Below are 20,446 nucleotides of genomic sequence, written 5' to 3' on the forward strand. Positions count from 1 at the left end.
TGCCGAAAAGATACAGTATGAAGTTACTGTACATTCTGGGCTAGTCCATACTATTCACCAGCAAAACATCAAATAATGGAAGTCTTGCTTTTAAACCTGGTGGGGACATTCAAGCCTCAAAACACAACATACTGTGTTGTAGAGCAATTAAAAATGACTTACATAGTCAGACTTTTTGCTGAGCTTTTGTATAACAGACCAAAGTGCTTTCCTCTGCAAGGTCTCCTATATGATTAGTTAACATCTCTTTTCCTATTAAAGGATGTTTCTGTCTTTTTTTTCTTAAATGGATTCCAAAAATCTGGTTTGTGAACTAGATTTTTAGCCTCATTTAAATGAAACATCCCAAAAAACTCTAACTTGATAACTCTGTCATCATTCATTCTCATTTTACTCAAAACCCACATGACTTTCTTCAGTGTATCACAAAAAGGGAAGAGGAAAGGATTCAGTGAAATTGCTTGGAAAAGTTTGCCTAGTAAAAGCTTTCAAAATTGCTTGATGAATAAATGAAGGCTGGAAAGATGCGTAAATAATGACAGAATTTCAATTTGTAGGAGAACTAATCCCTTCATTTCCCTAATTCTCTGTTTCTCACACCAGGCCAAGACTGCAGGCTCAGAGGAAGTTTGCTCAGTCTCATCCCTGTTCTCCCAATGCCACCCCGCTGAAAATGCTGGAGGCCATGCCCCCGAGTCCAGCCAAGTTCAACCATCTCACAAAACGCAAACCTAAAACCGAAGACTTCCTTACCTTCCTCTGCCTAAGAGGTGGGTCTGCTCTCTGTCTGTCTTCATTTTCTCATTCTATCAACTCTTAAAATGTTTACAGGCTCCATAATTCTTCTCCTCTGGGCAGTGCACATTCAGTCACGGTTATTGCTGGCAAACCCTTGTGTGACTGTCTTGTGTGTGCCGCTGTTATTTTGTGTCTTGGCTGATCTCTCACAGTGCAAGTTTTCGAATCAGCTTTCACCCTTCCAGTAAGCAAGTCAAAGGTGACAGTGGCAAAGGAAAAGCTCCCGAAGATGAGGAATATTTTCTTATTCATTGGAGTTACTTTTCAAGGTTAATTAATTGGAAATCAAATTGAGATTCCTCTCTATACGTGCAAGTTTCTTTATATACATATGATTTAATGTCAAAACCAGTGTTATTTATAACCATTATAATTATTTATAGACTGTTATAGCTTTTATTAATATTTAGAATTAACTTTTATATTGAGATTTCTATATTATTTTTTATTATTTTATAATTTTTATGGATTAGATTTCTATTTAGTTTTCATTTATTTTCATTTCAGGTTTAATTTTTGTCGTTTAGTACTTCTATTTAATTATTTTACTTTAATTAGTTGCCAGGCATTTCTCATTTTCATGTAGTTTTTTGAATGTTGTAAATATTATAAGAGTAATCATCACTGAATATTTTTACAGCAGAACATTAATAAATGTGGTAACTCACACAAAATAACACAAAACCATCTTAACTAAAATTACAACTATTAAAAATGTTTGCATTAATTGAAATAAAGCTAAAAAAACATGGTAAGATTTATAAAAAAAATATATATATATAAAAACTAAATGAAAATGAGACATGATGCCTAGCAACTAATTGAAGTATAATAATTAAATAGAAGTATTAAAACGAGTAATTAATCATAATTTGTGTAAATTTGTGCATATAAAACAGTGATAACATCACCAAAGTCTGGATTGGTGACTGCTATACATTCTGCTGCAGTCCTTCAACATATTTTTCTTCTCCACTTTTCAGGCAGAATAAAACATAGAGGACACAGTTTGAGTTAACTTTATACTTTCACTTATTCTCTCTCCCTTCCCACTCACTCACATTTCCCAGGCTACTTTGAAATGGAACTTTCTCCATCTCTCGTCTTTCTCACACACACGGCTGTGTAAAGACAGGGAACAGACTGATTGGATTTGCCATGGACTCTTGGCTGAGGGCAAAGTGGGTTAATGGTTTTTCAAACATAAAGAATGTAAATGAGAACATCTTTTCCCAGTCTCCATTCCTCCCCTTCATCATATCAAACCTTTTTTCATTATTGGGTTAGAGCTGAGAGCGAACGTAAATGTGAACGTGGCTTTGTGGATCAGTTTATGGATTTTTTTAAATATAACCTGAGCTTGTAGTGTCACATAAGTCAAGGCTGATTTAATCGATGCCATAAGTCATAACTCAGATAACTCTTATTTATTTATTTATTCATTCACTGTTGTCTGCTCCTAAAAGCTGCTTTTAAATTTCTACTAAACAGTGAAATTACTTAAAGAAAAATAATTAAAAACTTGTATTTGTATTTTTTATTTTACTAATGACTTTATCTGCATCTCTGTCTCTAAATACTCAATATATATTTATTAAAAATTTTAAATTAAATTAAATTTATGCATTTAGCAGATGCTTTTATCCAAAGCGACTTAAAGTGCATTCAGGCTATCAATTTGAATCTATTTACACTACCATTCAAAAGTTTCAGGTCAATAAGATATGTTTTTTGTGTTTTTACCTTGCAAGGAAATATTACATTTATAAAAAGTGACAGTAGAGAGATTCACAATATTACAAAAGGTTTCTATTTAAAATAATTCTTGTGAACTGTTTTCATCAAAAAATCCTGAAGAAAGTGTATCCTCTTTTCCACAAAAATATTTAAAAACAAAAACAGCATATTAGAATGATTTCTGATGGACCATGTGTAACTGAAGACCGCAGTAAAAGCTCATCAAAGGAATAATTTAATTTTTTAAAATAGAAATAGAAAATGGAAAATAATTATTTTACATAATAGTAGTAATATTTCACATAATTACTGTTTTTGTGTAGTTTATTCAAAGGCAGCTTTGGTGAGCATAAAATATTTATTTGACAAACATTAACAAATCTCAAACTTTTGAATGGTAGGAATAAAATCATATAAATTATACTACTACTGTTACACTACTTTATATATATATTATACTTCTTATTTTGGTACCATCGTTTAATATTCAATATTGCATTATATTTAGTGGTACCATTTAAGCCATTTCTCGCTTTTTTTCTCCTTCTTTTTCTCTTTTACTCTCACTCTCCATCAGCCCATAAGGGACGGATGTAAAAACAGATCCAGCTTCATGCACAAAAATCCTCAAAGGCATGATTCCCTTCGAGGAGGAATTTAAATGAGTGGACGTCATGAAATGATGTTCCCACTCTTTCCCAAAATAATAGGATACTTAGACAAACGCAGACCTCTTTCCTGCAGATAGCAAAATTATGCATATCATGTTAATTAATGAAAGTGAGAATTGAATACTTTATCATAGCAAATGATCGGCTGTATTACTGCAGAGTAGTAATTGTGAGATGAAAATCACGTTCATTAATATTCGCTCTGAAATGCCTCTTCAAAACCTCTGGCGTTATCAGAGAGGAATCGAAGAATCATTCAGTCGCCTCTTGAGATGTGAACAATAGCCAATAGCTCAAAGCCCCCAGGATCCCTTATTAAAGCCCTTGATGATAGAGGACTGGCCTAAAGAGCCTTGCTCTGTAATCTAGGGGGCCCCGAGATCCTTTTATTCAACATTCAGCTGGGCTCTCATTATAACTCGTCATCCATAACCAGTCGTTTCACATAGTTCATTTCTATTGATCTCAAATAATTGCAGATATGACCAGGTTGCGATAGAAATTTAACACTCAATTGGTTATTATGGTTGGAGAAGTGGATTGATTCAAAAGCAGTCAGGCCACTTCTCCTCTATATTTCTCTCTCAGCAGTCTGTCCCGTTCCCCACCCCCTCCTCAGGCACACGTATACACTCTCTCACGCATGCACACACAATCACATGCTACAGCACATGTGAGTACCATGGACCCAGTGACTCTGGTGCAGATAAATGGCTATTGAGGGAATGTGGAATAAAGCTTGTGAACAGGCTCTCCATTGTGAGCAATGAACCCTTCAGTGAGGATCAGTAGCACATGAGATGGGCGCTGGACTGGACCACTCTGCCGTCTCTCTCTCTCAGTGCTGGACAGGATATGGAGCTTTGCACAGTATACAAATGCTCAACAAGAGTTTAAGGAAGTTATCTTCTAATCGTTGTGCTCTAAGAGAGAATGCCTATGCAAAACGCAGAGCACAGAACCTTCTCAAATCTGATTCATGATTTTTTTTCACCATCATGTTGTTTCAAACCTATGACAGTTTTTTCTTTCTGCAGAACACAAAATATATTTTGATTAATTTTTATCTTATACTATAAATGTCAATGGGGTCCAGCATTGTTTTGTAAAATAGAAACTGAAGTCAGTTATTGTAAATTGTTTTATTTAAGTGTACACTACCATTTAATGGTTTAGAGTCTTTTTTTTATTTTTTATAAAATGTAACTAATAGTGCTGTGGAAAAAATTGATTAACATATGAATCGAGATTCAGTCTTCTAGTGATTTGAATTGATTCACAAATTAAAAAATTCTGTTTTTTAGTTAATATAATAATAAATCTAATATGATGTTGTCGGAACAAGTCAACTGTGAGGAGCACGGAAAACGAACAATGTGTTCTACGGAGCCACTTCTAAAAGGATGTGGTTAGCCACTGACAAACATATAATTTTCTAAAATGTGTGGTAAGTACTGCCACTCCATAGTATACACTAGGGCTGCACGATGTGTCAATATCGCGATGTACGAATCCACGATAGTCACATCGCAGGATGTGCAATGTAGGTTGTCGTAGTTGATCCGTTATTCATTAACTGTACGGGCCAGCTGCTCCCTGGCCCTTGACGAATGTGATTCATGGATTAATTGCACAGTTTAACCATCATAGAGTGCAACAGAGAGCGCGTTAGAAAGTATCATTTAAAATGAGAATGGAAGTGTGCTCACCCCATTTTTGTTTGTAAGAAAAAATATAATTTAATTTAATATCGCAATATATATTGCAGAAAAATATTATATAAATATAAATATAAAATATTGCAATGTCATTTTTTCCCAATATCGTGCAGCCCTAGTATACACAGTACATGTGATTATGAATCTAAAAAGTAAACCTGCAATTAAAAGCAATTTCAATTCCACACTTATCAATGGTGTCTCCCTGATGCTTGCAAATTATATATTAGAGAAAGCATTGAAATATATTTTTCCTCCCACCTCGTATTTAGTAGTTTAATAGTTTGCCTTGTTGGCAGAGACACCAGCTTCAACCACCAACGTGTGATTGGGCAGGTGAACGTTACATCAGTCGTCAAATTCAGTGGCGTAGATGATCAAATGTGTTTCATATTCCTTTTGACGCGATTCGAATGATACGCGCCACAAGGATGCGAAATAAAACAGCGCATCCTTGTGGCACGGATCACACAGAAGAGCATACGCAGCATATGGTGATATTGAGAGACACAGAGGAGACCATTGACAAAGAAATTGTTGAATAAAGTCATTATTTTTGTTTTCTTCGCTTACAAAAAGTGTTCCCGTCGCTTCATGTAACCCAGATTGCACATCTGATGGCAGATGGAGTATTCTGATGACATTGTGTTCCGAGCTTTTACGGGTTTTGAACGGCATGGGGGTAAGTGATTAATGACCATTTTAATTTTAGAGTGGAGTATCAGTTTAAAATAGAAGTTGTTATTTTTTTAAAGTCTAGTAAATGTTGAAAAAACAAATAAACAAAAAAAAACACTAAATTATACTTTAATGTTGCTATAGTGAATGGTTAAATATGAAATATTAGGAAAACAAAGAATTTCCTTAAAACATCAGTAGTATTGGTATCACTATTGGTATCAGACAAAAAAAAAAGGCCATTAAACAAATTATATAACTATACTGCCTTTATGTTGTTTCTACATTAATTTGAAGATTGAATGAGAAATTAATGCATGCAATATAAAATATTTAAAAACTTTAATGAGGGTATTAATCACAATTAATTTCGGGAAAAAATTGTTATTTAAAATAATTTATATTGACCTCATATATGTAGAGTATTGATGGTGGTTTAGCACTCTTTTCTTTCTTTTTTTTTTAAAATATCTTTTATGTTCCACAGAAGTCATAAAGGTTTGGATCAACATAAGTAAATGATGACAGAATTTACATTTTTGGTGAACTATCTCTTCAAGGGTAATCAGGTTTCTTACTAAGCAAGACAATGTGAAGACTTAATCAGTGTTCGTCTCAGCTGGTAGTCATTACTTCTGTTCCGTTCTCTATTTCTACCTCGTACTGTGTGCTCTATGTCTGATACTCCCTCATTTTGTCTTTACCCTCTCCCTCATTGGTTCAGGCTCTCCTGCGTTGCCCAGCAACATGGCATACTTTGGTAGTGCTAAAGATGATGAAGATGTAGATGATGAAGAGGATGAGGAAGAGGAAGAATACAGTGTTAGCAATGCCCCTGCTTCCTGCCAGTCCACTCCACGCAAGAGTAAAGGACCCAACAAATGCATCACCAATGGTCATGGTACTTACACTCCTGAAACACACTGAATAACCACAGACACACACACTTATTCACATAAACTTTATCTTGCTTTGTGTTTTATAATCCTTACTCAAAATAGCGATTTACAACCCATTTTGCTGTGTAGTATGTGTAGTGTTCAGTGTATCGTTGCACTGCCAGTAGCAGGCAGGCTGGACATTTGGTTCCATTTAAGGACCCCAGTGAGGTGTGTTACAGTCCTGCCTCTTTCCACACTGTACAGTTAATGAGTCGTGACTATATACAGCCCTCACTGTCAGACTGACATTCGCTCTATACCATCCATATAACACAAGGTATTTAATATCTCATATAGCATGCATAATATATTTAGGCATGCTGATAATTATTTTTACATTAATTTTCATATCTCTTAGTATTATTAATTATTCCACTGGTCACTGAGCGTGTTTCCTCTTTCTCTTTAGATTTCCGACATATTCATAGCTAACAGATCGAAACAGGCCAAGCTAAATTTAGCCATATAGATAGAGCGATGAATGTCTTTTGAGTGCTCGCCCCATTTCTTTCAGTCTCTGGGTTTGTAACCGGACCCTAATGCCCACTCAGCAAAATCTGCAGTGTAATCTGACACCTCTGTAACCCAATACTGCTCCACATACTGAACACATGTCTGAGGGGCTCCTGACAAACTACAACCATATACACCCGTCACCTCACTGGGGTTTCGAGGTCAGATTGGACCTCGAGGATAAACACAGTGTTTGTGTCTAAAACTGGGAACAGATTTCAGGGGTTTTAAATTTAGATCATTCCTCTCAAATGCGCCCCATGCTTATGAGATCCTTGAACACACACCAAGATTTTTTCAGTGGAAGGTCTTCTGCTCTATATTCAGTCTCTGCGCAGTGTGTTGTGTCTGTATGTGGGTTTTCGTGCTGAAAGGACACTCTGTGTGCCACCTAATGAAAACAGGAGTCATGTTGAGCATCCGTACTTTATAATGAAACCAGAGCCACTTCTTCTCAAATACTGTACGAGACCACACGCTAAATATGACACTTTTATGTGCGCCATTGGCCAAGCTCCAAACTCTTTGAATGATAAGTTGGTCCCTCTAGAAGCTTTCATTTACTAAAGTGACCCAAAGAGCCTCTCAATACTTGTTTAGTGTTTTACTGCTAACATTGGACTGTCTGTTCAGTTCACCATCTGTTTAGTTAATGGAAGCTCAAAACTTTCAAAACTTTGCTTCTTTTGTCTAAATGCGATGTGGGTGGCTCTCAGGAAGAATGCAGATCTGTTACAGTAGATCGCATGCAATATTAAGTTGTTCTTACAGTCGAAAAGCAGGAGATTAGTCTTTAACACAGCTAAAGTGAGCACTTTTAGTGGCATTCACTCATTCGTGTTACTGGGTTTCTGTGATTTATTGATGTTAGTTTGAGAGCTGTAAGCAGCTTTGCTGTTACAATATTTGAGTTTTAAAATCCCATAAATTCTAGTGTGTTAGACAAGGTCTCTATGCAGACTCTGTTAGCTGCTTGGCAGTCTTCTTTTATAAGAGCAATTTACAAGTCAAGTGAAAAGAAAATGGAAAGCAGAGCAGTCAGGTACAGCAGCACCGTTCAGCAGAAACACTCACACTTGGGTCTTTTTCCACTACAGTACTAAATCATCTAATTTGGGTCACCTAGGAGGGAAACCATCTGGTTAAGTCAGTCAGTTCAGTGCCTGTAACCATCAGTAATTGCGCACCCATAGTGGATCCTACTAAAGACTAAAAAACATAAAATAAATATTTTATTTTTAGATATTTAATATACCTGTACACACTAACAAAATGTACTGAAAGACGTCTTAATGTTACATCTGTTGTATGTTCTCTCCTCTACCAGTATTTAATGGACATACACGAGCTGCTTTGGAACACGAGAGCAGTTTAAGGGCCAGAGGAAGAGACGGGGTTCATGGGAAGGAGAAGAATTCTGTAGCATCAGCTAGGACCTCCACTACACACAATCTGCGACCCAACAGGGCTGTACAAGAACAAAAACAACAGGTAAGGCTGGTTTTATGGGTTTTTGTTTTGTTTTGCACTGCATTGATTTTTGTGATGTGTTGCATTGCTTTCTGTTTTTATTTTTGTACAATATTGTTTTCTCATGATCCCAACTTAATTTCCTTGTGATCACAAAATAAAGTTTTCTTGTAATCTTGATTAAATTTTTCTTTTGATAAATAAATACCGTATTGCTGATCATTTCTCTGGTCAACTGCAAACCATTTAATCAGCATCTGTCAAACATCAATCGAAGGTTTACCACATGTTCAGAAATTCAGATCGTTATAGTAATATTTTACATCAATAAAGTTGCAGCAGCCTTCCCAAGTGAATGACACTGATGTGGAAGTGATCTGTCACTGACAGACATATATTGTAGCTATTTGAGCTCAAGTGAGTCCCTGATGAACGTGAAATTGGATTTGCTCATCTATGATACAGTAAGATATACAGTATATTGCCTTTAGAAATGGCTTTTGTTACCTCCAGACTGAGAAAATATAATCTTCAAGTTGACATTTTGAGAAAACGAGTTTTGTTATGTTAAGATCACAACAAATTAAAGTTGTGGAAAGCTGTGGGGGAAAAAAGCATTGGGTCTCATTCATGAAACACGAGCAGAACGAATTTTTGTGTAAATCGCGTGTAAAGTGGTTCTGGCGTAAATTTTCGGATTCATTAAAACGTTCGTATTTTCCAAATGTTAGTTGGTACGAAATAAATTTACACCTGCTCCCAGCCACGCGTAAATAGTGCATTAAACATCTTAACGTTTTGCTCATTAATACGGCTGCATTTTAATTCATAATCGGGTACATATTTACACAGCATTTTGAAAAAAATATTATATATAGTTATTACATATGGTTTTTCTTTTCACTTCTGGGACTGTTCGATTAACAGATGAAACTCCATTAACAGCATCTGTCAAGCTTCCTTTTTTTAGGACCTGATACGCCACTATATACGCTTGAAAATAAAACGTGGCGTTTTGAATGAACTTCTGATAATAAAACTTCAATTTCTGCAGCTGAGAAATTGTAATTTTCCATTTGCTTTTGAGAAGACATGTTAAAATTCTTCGTTTGGTGTCATAATATGATGCTCATATATAGTTGTCAGTCGGATTTAATGGGCGGGATTTATGGTAATTGAGAATGAGCGTGCACGCGCGTCCCATTTACGACTGATTGGAATTCATTAACACACACACACATTTCACTATCACATCTGACGTTTATGAAGTTTTTGTGAATCAGGAGAAGAGTTTTCGGGAAGTTCTCTTTACGCGCAAATCACTCACATATTTACTCGTATATTTACGAAAGTTTCATGAATGAGACCCATTGTGTCTTAAGAATTAAGATGTATAAATGCTGAAGATAAAATGAATTTCAGAAAGATTCTGATTTTAAGGAGGTTTTTGAATTTAAAATCCTATTTCTTGGTAAGAACTGCTAAGCCAGTTTACAGTAGCATATTTCATAATCTACTCTATTATTACAGTGAGATTTATTTTTAATATGCTGGTATTTGTTGCTGTTATACACCTCTATATATGCTTAGCTGCTGTCAGAGTGACCTTTACTATGAGTGAATGATGAATAATTGAAAAGCAAAAAGATTTCAGCTGTCAAGTAGTACTGTGGGCCATCTTTACACACAGCATTAACTATTAGAACGTTTTATTCCAGTGCACACCGTGTCATTTGCCTCCGTATTACTGTCTCCTGATTCAGTCAGTACAGAACAGTGGGATAATACAGACTATGTAGGACCCATTTGTGAGTGTTCATCAAAATTTCCTCCTCTTCTGCCAGAGCGTCCTATGGGCTCACAGAGCAGCATACAGTTAGCTTTACCCTATCCCTACTATCCTGCAGCAGGCCTATAGCAACACATGATGTCATCTCTCCTCCACCCAACCCCCCTCTCTCTCCACACACAGTCAAATCCAGTGGAGTGTGCAAGAACCACATACTAGGGACTGTGTCCAATTTTTGTAAACATGAACTGTGTCTGCATGTGGTGGACCATTTGTATATCTGTTGTGGTTTCTGTCAAGAACTTTGGTTTTGCAGACAAATTAATCGTCTCCCATCCCCCATCGCATGCAGATGGAACAATCATGCTACATGGCCCAGGTCACGTGCGTGAGCTCCCTAAAGAATGAAAGAACAGCTCCACTGAGCCCCCTAGTGGAAGAATATAGCCACTCTGAGAGGGAATAATAGGAGGTTGCTTTTATGCATTACATTTGAGGAAGTTATGTTTTCTTCTTCTTGCCAACAACTCTCTCAGCCCTTTTCTTAAAATCACAGGTCATCAGTAAAAAGAAAGCAAACACCAAACTCATGTTGTAGCACTGCAGAACCACAGTGGTTACTGTAGCTAAGACAGGATCTTAGTTTTGAATTTTCAAGGAGTGCATGGACTGATATATTAAATTAATAGTTGATTTGTGTCATATGCATGAAATTAGGGCCAATAATTTTTTCTCTCTCCAGTTTTTAACACACACACACACACACACAAATATATATATATATATATATATATATATATATATATATATATATATATATATATATATATATATATATATATAAAACATAAAAATAGATACACCTCCTCCGTCATGAGCATGTTTTCAATTTCTGAATTAAAATTAATTTTAGTATATTTTAATTAATAAATGGGAGAAAACCATCAGTACAGATATTTTTGTAAAGAAAACAATTGAGTAGGTTTCAATTCTCTTATTATTTTTAATTAAATTCTAAAATTCTTAAAAGAATTTAAGATCATAATAAATACTTTATTAAAAATGCTTCACTGTTTTTGTTATTGTGAGTTTATTATTATTAACATTTTTATTAATATATATAAATATATATTTAAAAAAAAAATTCTGCAAAATCAAACTGACAAACATTGATTCAAATGTATAAAAATAATTAAAACTGAAGAGTCAATAAACCTTTCTCGAAAATGGTACAAAGTTGTTGTTTTTTACGCAAAGTATGTCTTGTCATGTGTTTAGTTTTGAAAAAATTTCACACAGCAGCTTGTATGATGTATTTACTGTATATTCAGTTTTCTAGTGTGTAAATAAATGAAATAACAAAAGTAATCTCTGTCATCCCTCAGGCCTCCAAAATGAACGGAACTTCAGGAGCATCCGCTGTCAGTTCTAGGAAGACGAGAGAACTCCGTAGTCCCCCGACCAAAGCTGTGAAATACCCCAAGGGCCACGTGACCTACACCAAAGCCAGACTGCTCAAAGAGGCCAAGCTCAGCCTGAGCACACACACACGCCACAACCACACACACACACACCCTCAGCACTCCAACTCAGGAAAAGCCCAAACCAGCCACGCCAAGATGCAAAAACAGGTGCTATCACCAGCAACTGCTGGGAGGCTGTGTGGGACGGACACTTTCCCACCCAGACGAAATGGACTGAGACCGTTAAAGAGGCAGTTGGAGTTAGCCAGGGATAGTCTGACCGGAGCAGAGGTCGAGGTTAAGAGGGTCAAAGTGCAAGTGGTTCCCTTGGAGACACGGAGTAGGAAAGCAGCTCAGGAGATGCCGGTGAGATCGCAAGTGGCAGGATCACAGCGGCCCAAAAGGGCCTCGGCGGGGAAGCTCATGTTCACCAAACAGATGCACTGTAAAGCCAACGTTCTGGCCAAGAACAGCCCCACTACCTCAACTCAAGACATTTTGAAGCCAGCCAACTCCCCCAAAATATCAGAGACCCCCAAAACAAGCAATTCTCCTAAACAAGGCAATCCTTCTTATACGACTGAGCCCCTCAACCAAGCTGAGCCTAAAGAGCGAGGCCGGCGCAGCTCGGAGGTCACGGAGGTTCCCGTTTTCTATCCCAGCACACGCGACTTCCACGATCCGCTGACTTACGTGGAGTTTGTGCGGGGGCAAGCGGAGGCGTATGGGTTGTATCGGGTTGTTCCGCCGGCGGATTGGCGTCCTGAGTGTAAGCTTAAAGAGGAGATGCGCTTCGTCTCGTACGTGCAGCATGTGCACAAGCTGGGCAGGCGCTGGGGCCCCAATGTACAGCAACTGGCCTGCATCAGGAGACACCTGCGGACACAAGGCATTAATACAGAAGAGCCTCCGCTTATAGGTAAGAAGTTCTGGACAGGAAAACTATATTTTGTGGGCATAAATGACAATCAGAGACAGTAAAGTTAAAAGTAGAAATGCTACTAACTTAGCTACTTTTTTAAGATTTATTTTTGCCATTTTTGCCTTTAATTTGATAGGACAGTTGGTTGACAGGAAGTGAAGAGAGAGAGGAGGGGGGGGGGTGTCAGAAAAGATCCACGAGCTGGGATTTGAACTTGGGACACACTATATGCCGCTGCACTGGCCACAAAGCTTTTGCTGACAACTTAGCTACTTTTTTTAGTGGTGTGACATAAGCTTAGATTTTACAATTATATGTTGTTTGTCATTTGTAGCATGGTTAAGTCTGATTCATTTATATTTAGTCATTTAGCAGACACTTTTATCCAAAGCGACTTACAAATGAGAACAATGGAAGCAATCAAAATCAACAAAAGAGCAATGATATGCAAGTGCCATAAGAAGTCTCAGTTAGCGTAATGCAGAACACATATCAAGGTTGTTTTTTTATTCATTATAGTGAATCTGTTGGTATTTACCAGATGTAGCATATGATAGTATGATTCATTCCTGTAAATCAGTAACAGTCTCTCGAGCGCGTTCTCACACATTGCATTTGAAAATGATTCATTCTACTGAATCAGTTTGTGTTACATGCTCCTCTCTCTCTTAAGTAGCACAGAAAAGTCAAGTGGCACACAAAAGATTCATTGCGGTGAACACTCTCATATGTAGCATGGAAAAGTCTGGTTCATTGTGGATCGGTTCATCCTTAATGGTCCTCACTAACAGATGTAGAATTTTTAAGTAAGATTCATGCTAGTAAATCAGTTTAAACAAGTCATAAACACTCCTGTCTCTTTCATTTGTAGCACTGGATTGTCTGATTCATTCCATTCAAATCAGTTCATTTTATAACAAAAATATTTAATTAATTGCTCCTGTTCAAAATGAATGAATTTATCTAAGTTAAATGCTGTGCCCCAAACTGAGATGTTTATTAATTGCAAAACTAATAAAATATTCATTAAGTGTAATATCATGTTTAATTTGAATTAAAACTATTTATATATATATATATATATATATATATATATATATATATATATATATATATATATATATATATATATATATATATATATATATATATATATATATATATATATATATATACATATATACATATTTTGTCTTTAGCTGAAGTAATTAGATTAACGTGTTAGCGCAGACAATAAGTGGTGTGTTTTTGTATTAATATTCAGATAAGTATTCTGTCTTCACTTGTAAACTGCCAGCTGTATTTGAAGTGCATATTTATTAGTTCTTCTGTCACTGACCTGTTCAGTTTGGACAGATTAACGAGCTCATGCTGGCAAAGGCAGCTTCCTTTGACGAGATTACTCAGTGCATCTAGAGCCAAGAGAGATAGACGGCTCAGTCTGGTCTCTTATTGACTGAATGAGGAAAATCATCTAGGCGATGCCAGACAGAGCTGCTGCTTTCTTGCCAACCTCAAATCTTTTAGTTTCAATGTGCCACTCAAACAGTGACATGGCTGGCACTAATGCGAGCCGTTTGAAAGCCTGTGACTAATGGGGTATGTGCGCACACATTTAGAGATAAAAGTGAAGTGAAATTATAGTAGCAGTCATTTGCAAACAGCCAGCGTGGTGATTCATTTGTATCCTTTTTGCTTCCTTTTAGGGGGCTGTGAGCTGGACCTGGCCAGATTCTTCCAGATCCTCAATGAAATGGGGGGAATGCAGCAGGTGACAGACCTGAAGACTTGGGGCCGTCTCGCTGATCTGCTGGGCATCCCACGCTCGGCTCAAGACCGGCTGGCCAAGCTCCAGGAGGCGTACTGCCAATACCTGCTCTCCTACGACTCCCTGTCCCCAGCCCAGAGGGCCCAGCTGGAGAAGGAAGTGCTGGCAGAGAAAGAGGCCCTGGAGAAAAGAAGTGGGCCCCTAGAGGGCCAGGGAGACATATCCCAGCATGCTGCTCTGCTGCTTCCACGCTGCGAGCCCAAAAATGGGCTGGTGAACGGAGCGTTGCACCGCAGCAGAGCGCGTGAGCACCTCAGAGAGCTGGACCCCATGACGAAGACCACCCGGCCGAGAAGATTAGAGAAGAAAGGGGATGATGAAGGGGTGATAAATGAACATCACAAGTGCATACACAGGGTATATTTGCTTTACTTCTTGGAAACATAATTTCATATTTCTATATAATATATATTATGTTTATTAACTATTTTTTAAAGGAGTGGTTGATTACATTATTACACTTTTTTTTCAACTTTAGTTAGTGTTTATTTGTTGCTGTTTGATTATAAACAATATCTGCAAAGTTACAACGCTGAACGTTCAGTGCAAACAGAGATAATGTCTTTTAAAATTATGGGAGTTTAATGCCTACAAAAATTAGAGTTACTTCCTGGGTTTGTGACATCACAAACCCTGAAATATACATAATCCCCACCCCTGGTGACATGCAACAAAGGGGGCGAAGCCATGTTGCGCTGCTTTAGAGAAGAGGAAAAGATGTTACCACGCTGTCAAAAATAGAGGTGCACGAAAAAATCTATTAATATATGAATCATGATTCTGTATTCTAACGATTCTCACATTGCCCTGCTTTTCATCACTCTCCATCTCTCTCATTCAGATCATCAGCTCGTCAGCTCCATCAATAAACTGTGTTCCAATCATACACTTTAAAAAATATAGACAGACAGATATTTTTCATGCGGTTACTATTACAAAAATGCTACAATCATGTATTCTGCTGATTAAGCTTTAATCAGGATAAAACCGTATATTAGAAGCTAACATAAGCAGTAGCATTTACAAATACCAGCGTGTCATACCAACATACCCTTCTGAAACGTTCTGCGCGATCCTCTTCACTAAGATCTTTTGGGTCTCAATTTGGCTCAAGTTTATAAGCAATATTGAAAACACCATTGTTTACAATACAACAAGAGCACATTCTGAGGTGAGTGGCAGGACGTTTAGACGTACACTCGGCAGTTTAACTATTCACAACACACTGGGCCAGCTAACCAATCTGAGCCCATTGCATATTTCTGAGGGAGGTCTCAATAAAACCAGGAAATCATCAAAGCGTTCGTAGGAGAAGGCTCAGAACGGTGTAGAATAAATAATGCATTTTAAAAAAAAAAACCCTAAGCATTAGTACTGCACTCCATAAACACAACCAAGCCTAGAAAAAAAGCAGTGAACCACCCCTTTAAACATCAGTCCTTGGTGTAGATTGTTTGTCTGTCTTTCCCAGGGAAAGTCGTTCTCTCTGACGACGTTCTACAGGGCAGCCAGGAACACTATGAACATGTGCTTCAGCAAAGAGCCAGACACTGCTGAAGTTGAGGTACATCTTCATGTTGACAAGCTGTTTTCATTATGTTTTCTTTGATGTGCAGGAATAAGTGATGTTGTTTTCAGTCATGTTCACTGTCATGTCTTTTAACTGTTTCTGCAGAGGGAGTACTGGAGACTGGTTGAGGAAAAGGAATGCCATGTTGCTGTCCACTGTGGGAGGGTTGACACAAAGACTCATGGGAGTGGATTTCCTGTGGGAAAGTCTGAGCCATTTTCAAAGTTAGGGTTTTAAAAAACATTTTATATTGAAGGCATAGTTTACCCAAAAGTGAACATTTTAATTCTGTCATCATTTACTCACCCTCCATTTGTTCCAAACCCGTATGGGTTTTTTTTTTTATTCTGCAAAACACAAAAGAATTTTTTTTGAAGGATGTCGGTAACCAAACAGCTGATGGTAAACATCGACTTCCATAGTCTTCCTTTTTCTGTTCTGTGAGGCTACCATCAACTGTTTGGTGACCAATATATCTTCATTTTGTGTTCAAAAGCTGAAAGAAACTCATAGAGGTTTGGAACGACTTGACTTGATGAGTAAATGATGGCAGAATTTTCATTTTTGGGTGAACTATCCTTCGAGTTTGTAAATGTTGACATTAAATAATGCACCAATTACTAACGATTTATGAAATGTTTACATATTATTTTATATAAATATTATATTTCATAGAAATATATTATGTATATTTATATATGATTGTTGATGTAAGTTCATAATTTATTAACCAATGTCACCTGTAAAAACTGAGGCTATAAAGCCATATTAAGTGAATATAGGCATTTCAATGTACAGTATGAAAAATAATTATTTATTTTTGCGTGAGCGTGAAAGATTTCCGCACACAGATTTCGCAACGAAATCAAGTTGGTCACGCAGATTCACCATGCTGACCAACAAGAAGCTGCTTGAGTTGACTGTGACTCATATGTGAGCTGTTTCGTACATCACTACACTGTTGACAACAGACAATGGACCTTTTTTGCCTCTGGAATTTAAGATTTTGTCACAAGAATGATGTGTTTTTTAAATGTTAATTTAAATCTTATTTGAAAAACATAGGAAATGAACAGGCACTATTAAAAATCCAATATTAGATGATATATTGCATAACCCTAGTAAAAGGTATATGTGTAAATTAACCTTATTATTGATATTTATAGATTATGTTTTATTGTGCCTTAACAGTAACCTTACTAAGTGTTACCTGTAGAAGTGTTACCTGTAGAAGATAAACAAAATGTGCATAAAATATTGACATACTCTAATTTGAGTGTCTTGTTCCCAAGGCATGGATGGAATCTTACTGTCCTTCCCAATAACTCAGGATCCATCTTACGTCATCTTGGTGCTGTGCCAGGTAATGCCCACCCCAATAAACTGAAAAACGTTCCGGCATACAATAAAGCATCATTGAGAGTTCAGTTACTAGATCTTTTAGAATGATGTGTGTATTGAATCTGCCTGCGAAGCTGTTGAATCTGTGCAGCAGTAAGTGTTCAGTACATCTGTTTGTGTTTGCATGAAGGAGTGACCATCCCCTGGCTGAACATAGGCATGGTCTTTTCTACCTCATGCTGGTGTCGGGACCAGAACAGCCTTCCGTATATCGATTACCTACACACTGGTGCTGACTGCATTTGGTAAGAGTTTGTTATCATACATTACAGCTGGCTTAAATTGAACCCAAATGGCATGTTCCCTAATACATGTGTTTCTCTCATCCTCAGGTACTGTATTCCACCTGAAGAGAAATCAAAACTTGACAAAGTAGTACACACACTGCTACAGGCTAATGGCACTCCAGGGCTGGAGATGCTAGAGAGGAACATTATGGTGAGAGAGCAACATTGACTTCTGCACCACGTTCCTCTTAAAGGGACAGCTCACTTAAAAATAAACATTGGTCATAATGTCATTACTCCCTTCATGTTGTTACTTGATTTTCTATCTTTTTTACGGGGACCGGGAGGGGACATTTTCTGTTTCTCTTAATTTTTGTCGTGGGCACAACACCTTAACTCGTGGGAACGTGTTCTTATGTCGTGGCCACAAGATCATTTTGTTGAGGTAAAGACATCCTTATGTCGTGGGCACACGATGTGAAATCATAACTTCCAGAACCTATGTTGAGGGTACACATCCATTTCTTGTGGCAACGACTTCTTATTTTGAGGGAACAACATATTTTTCTTGTATCAATGAGTTTAAACAAACCTGCTTGACCATAGCAACCTGGGATCACTAGAAGTGGTTAAAAAACATCTCGTAAATCCATTAACTGATTGTGTCTTTTAATTTAATATTTGTATAATTATTATTATTATTATTATCATGCAGAGCCCCGCACATTACATTCAAGAAAAAATTAAATAAATTGTGTGCACGATTTACTAATTAATTCCCTCAGTGTACTAAAACGTGCGCACAATTACTATCGCATCCCCTCGATTTACTAAATCGTGCGCATGATTTAGCAAATCAAGGAAACAGATTAGTAAATTGTGCGCACAATTTATAAATTGAGTGAATGAAATAGTAAATCGAGGGAACGCAATAGTAATCGTGGGCAAGTTTTAGTACATTGAGGGAACGAATTAGTAAATTGTGCGCACAATTTATTTATTTTTTCTTGCATTTCATGTGCCGGGCTCCGTATTATCATAACTGGTTAGGGCTATATTTTTATGTTTATTGTGAATCGCTTTACCTAATTATTGCTTTGTATAATTCTGCTAGTATTTGCAACCATATATTTTGCAATCCTGTAAACGTCTGACAATTATTCCAATAAAGTTTTGACTTTATGTTTGTATTTATGCCTGTGTGTGTTTATTTTATGAACTTAACATGTAACATTTATTCATGACAAACTACTGCTTGTGCACAATACAGTCTGGTAGCCTAGTAAAGTTTAATTTCTTCATTCTAAATTAAATATTAATAAAACCATCTCTGATAATCCCAGGTTACTATGGTCACTCAGGTTTTTTTACGCATTAAAACATTTTACAAAATCTCATCTTTTGTGTTCGACAGAAAACAAACAGCAAAATTGACTGTCCCTTTAAATGTACTGTCTTTCTGCAGTGTAAAGGAGAATGTGGTTTGATGTGATGTTCCTTGTCTCTTCATCCTCATGACAGATTTCTCCAGAGGTGCTCCGTCGAAAGGGGGTGAAAGTGTACCGGACTGTGCAACAGAGTGGTCAGTTCATGGTATGTTTCCCAGGAACCTTTGTGTCTAAGGTGTGTTGTGGCTACAGTGTCTCTGAGACAGTACACTTCGCCAACCCCCAGTGGATGAAGCTGGGCTACGAGGCAGCTAAGGTGAGAGACTCACTGCGCGGACGGACAAAGCCAGCTGGAACTTGGCTTGGTTCAGCTCTGACCTATTTTATGTGGGAGTATGGTGCTTTCACACTTGTGTGTGTCATGTTTGCTTTGCAGGACCTTAAACGGCGTCGTATAGAAGAGCCTTTCTCCACAGAGAAACTGCTCTACCAGATCACCACATGTGAGCGGGACAACAAGCAGCTCATGAATGCAGTCTCCAGTCTCATCAGAGATCTCAGGTCTGTCCGAAAAACATCCCTAGGCTTGCTTGGACTCGTTTAATGAGCTTCAATAGTCAGAAACTCTTAATTTTTCCAACACAGATGAACACACACATTGGTGAAATGCTCCTGTTTCGTACTTTTTCAGGGATGCAGAGATTAGCCAGCGCAAGGATCTGTTCGAGGCCGGGCTCCGTCTGTCGGCGCGCTACGGCACAAACTGCGAGTCTCAAGCAGACAAGAAGAAGCAGCAGCGCTCGAGATTTACAGAAGACACGGCTGACAGGCGCTGCCAAGTGTGTCAGCATCTGTGTTACCTCTCCATGGTAAATTTACAATATTACACATCACTTAACCTTATACAGAGGGGGCTGTTTTAAAATATGAAGAAATTTCCCTAGGCTAATTGTTCTAGCTATGCTATAATGTGTCATATTAGCATATACACTGTACTCATCCTGTCTCATCTTCAACAGGTTGTTCACGAGAGTGACAATGTGGTTTTCTGTTTGGAATGTGCTATTCGATACATCCAGAAGCGCAGGTCCCCCCGTGGTCTCAAGATGATGTTTCGTTACACTGAGGTACTTTACTGTCCAAAGCAAGCGTTTATAAAAGTTTTTTTTTTTTGTCTAAAACAAAATCAGAAACTAAAATCAAATTAAAAGTAAATATAAACTAAAGTAAATTATTGTAAATCATTCTGTTTCATTATACAATACAACTGAAACTTTTTGGAGTCAGATTTTTGAATGTTTTTAAAAGAAGTCTCTAATGCTCATCAAGGCT

The 20,446-nt window shown here is 37.3% G+C and overlaps 1 protein-coding gene across 1 annotated transcript in view; it reads left to right on the top strand.

Annotated features, from left to right (window-relative positions):
• LOC127975059 (protein Jumonji) overlaps positions 1-20,446 on the top strand; it is a 42,951-nt gene that overhangs the window by 19,472 nt on the left and 3,033 nt on the right. Inside the window, exons 4-17 of the mRNA XM_052578820.1 lie at positions 604-770; positions 6,327-6,503; positions 8,384-8,547; positions 11,701-12,697; positions 14,407-14,885; positions 16,000-16,092; positions 16,204-16,322; positions 17,391-17,461; positions 17,630-17,744; positions 17,832-17,937; positions 19,248-19,430; positions 19,551-19,675; positions 19,806-19,983; positions 20,134-20,241. Coding sequence (XP_052434780.1) covers positions 604-770; positions 6,327-6,503; positions 8,384-8,547; positions 11,701-12,697; positions 14,407-14,885; positions 16,000-16,092; positions 16,204-16,322; positions 17,391-17,461; positions 17,630-17,744; positions 17,832-17,937; positions 19,248-19,430; positions 19,551-19,675; positions 19,806-19,983; positions 20,134-20,241 — 3,082 coding nt within the window. The remainder of the gene's footprint in view (positions 1-603; positions 771-6,326; positions 6,504-8,383; positions 8,548-11,700; positions 12,698-14,406; positions 14,886-15,999; positions 16,093-16,203; positions 16,323-17,390; positions 17,462-17,629; positions 17,745-17,831; positions 17,938-19,247; positions 19,431-19,550; positions 19,676-19,805; positions 19,984-20,133; positions 20,242-20,446) is intronic.

This window comes from Carassius gibelio, chromosome B16, assembly GCF_023724105.1.
Source record: "Carassius gibelio isolate Cgi1373 ecotype wild population from Czech Republic chromosome B16, carGib1.2-hapl.c, whole genome shotgun sequence".
NCBI classification, from domain to species: Eukaryota; Metazoa; Chordata; class Actinopteri; order Cypriniformes; family Cyprinidae; genus Carassius; species Carassius gibelio.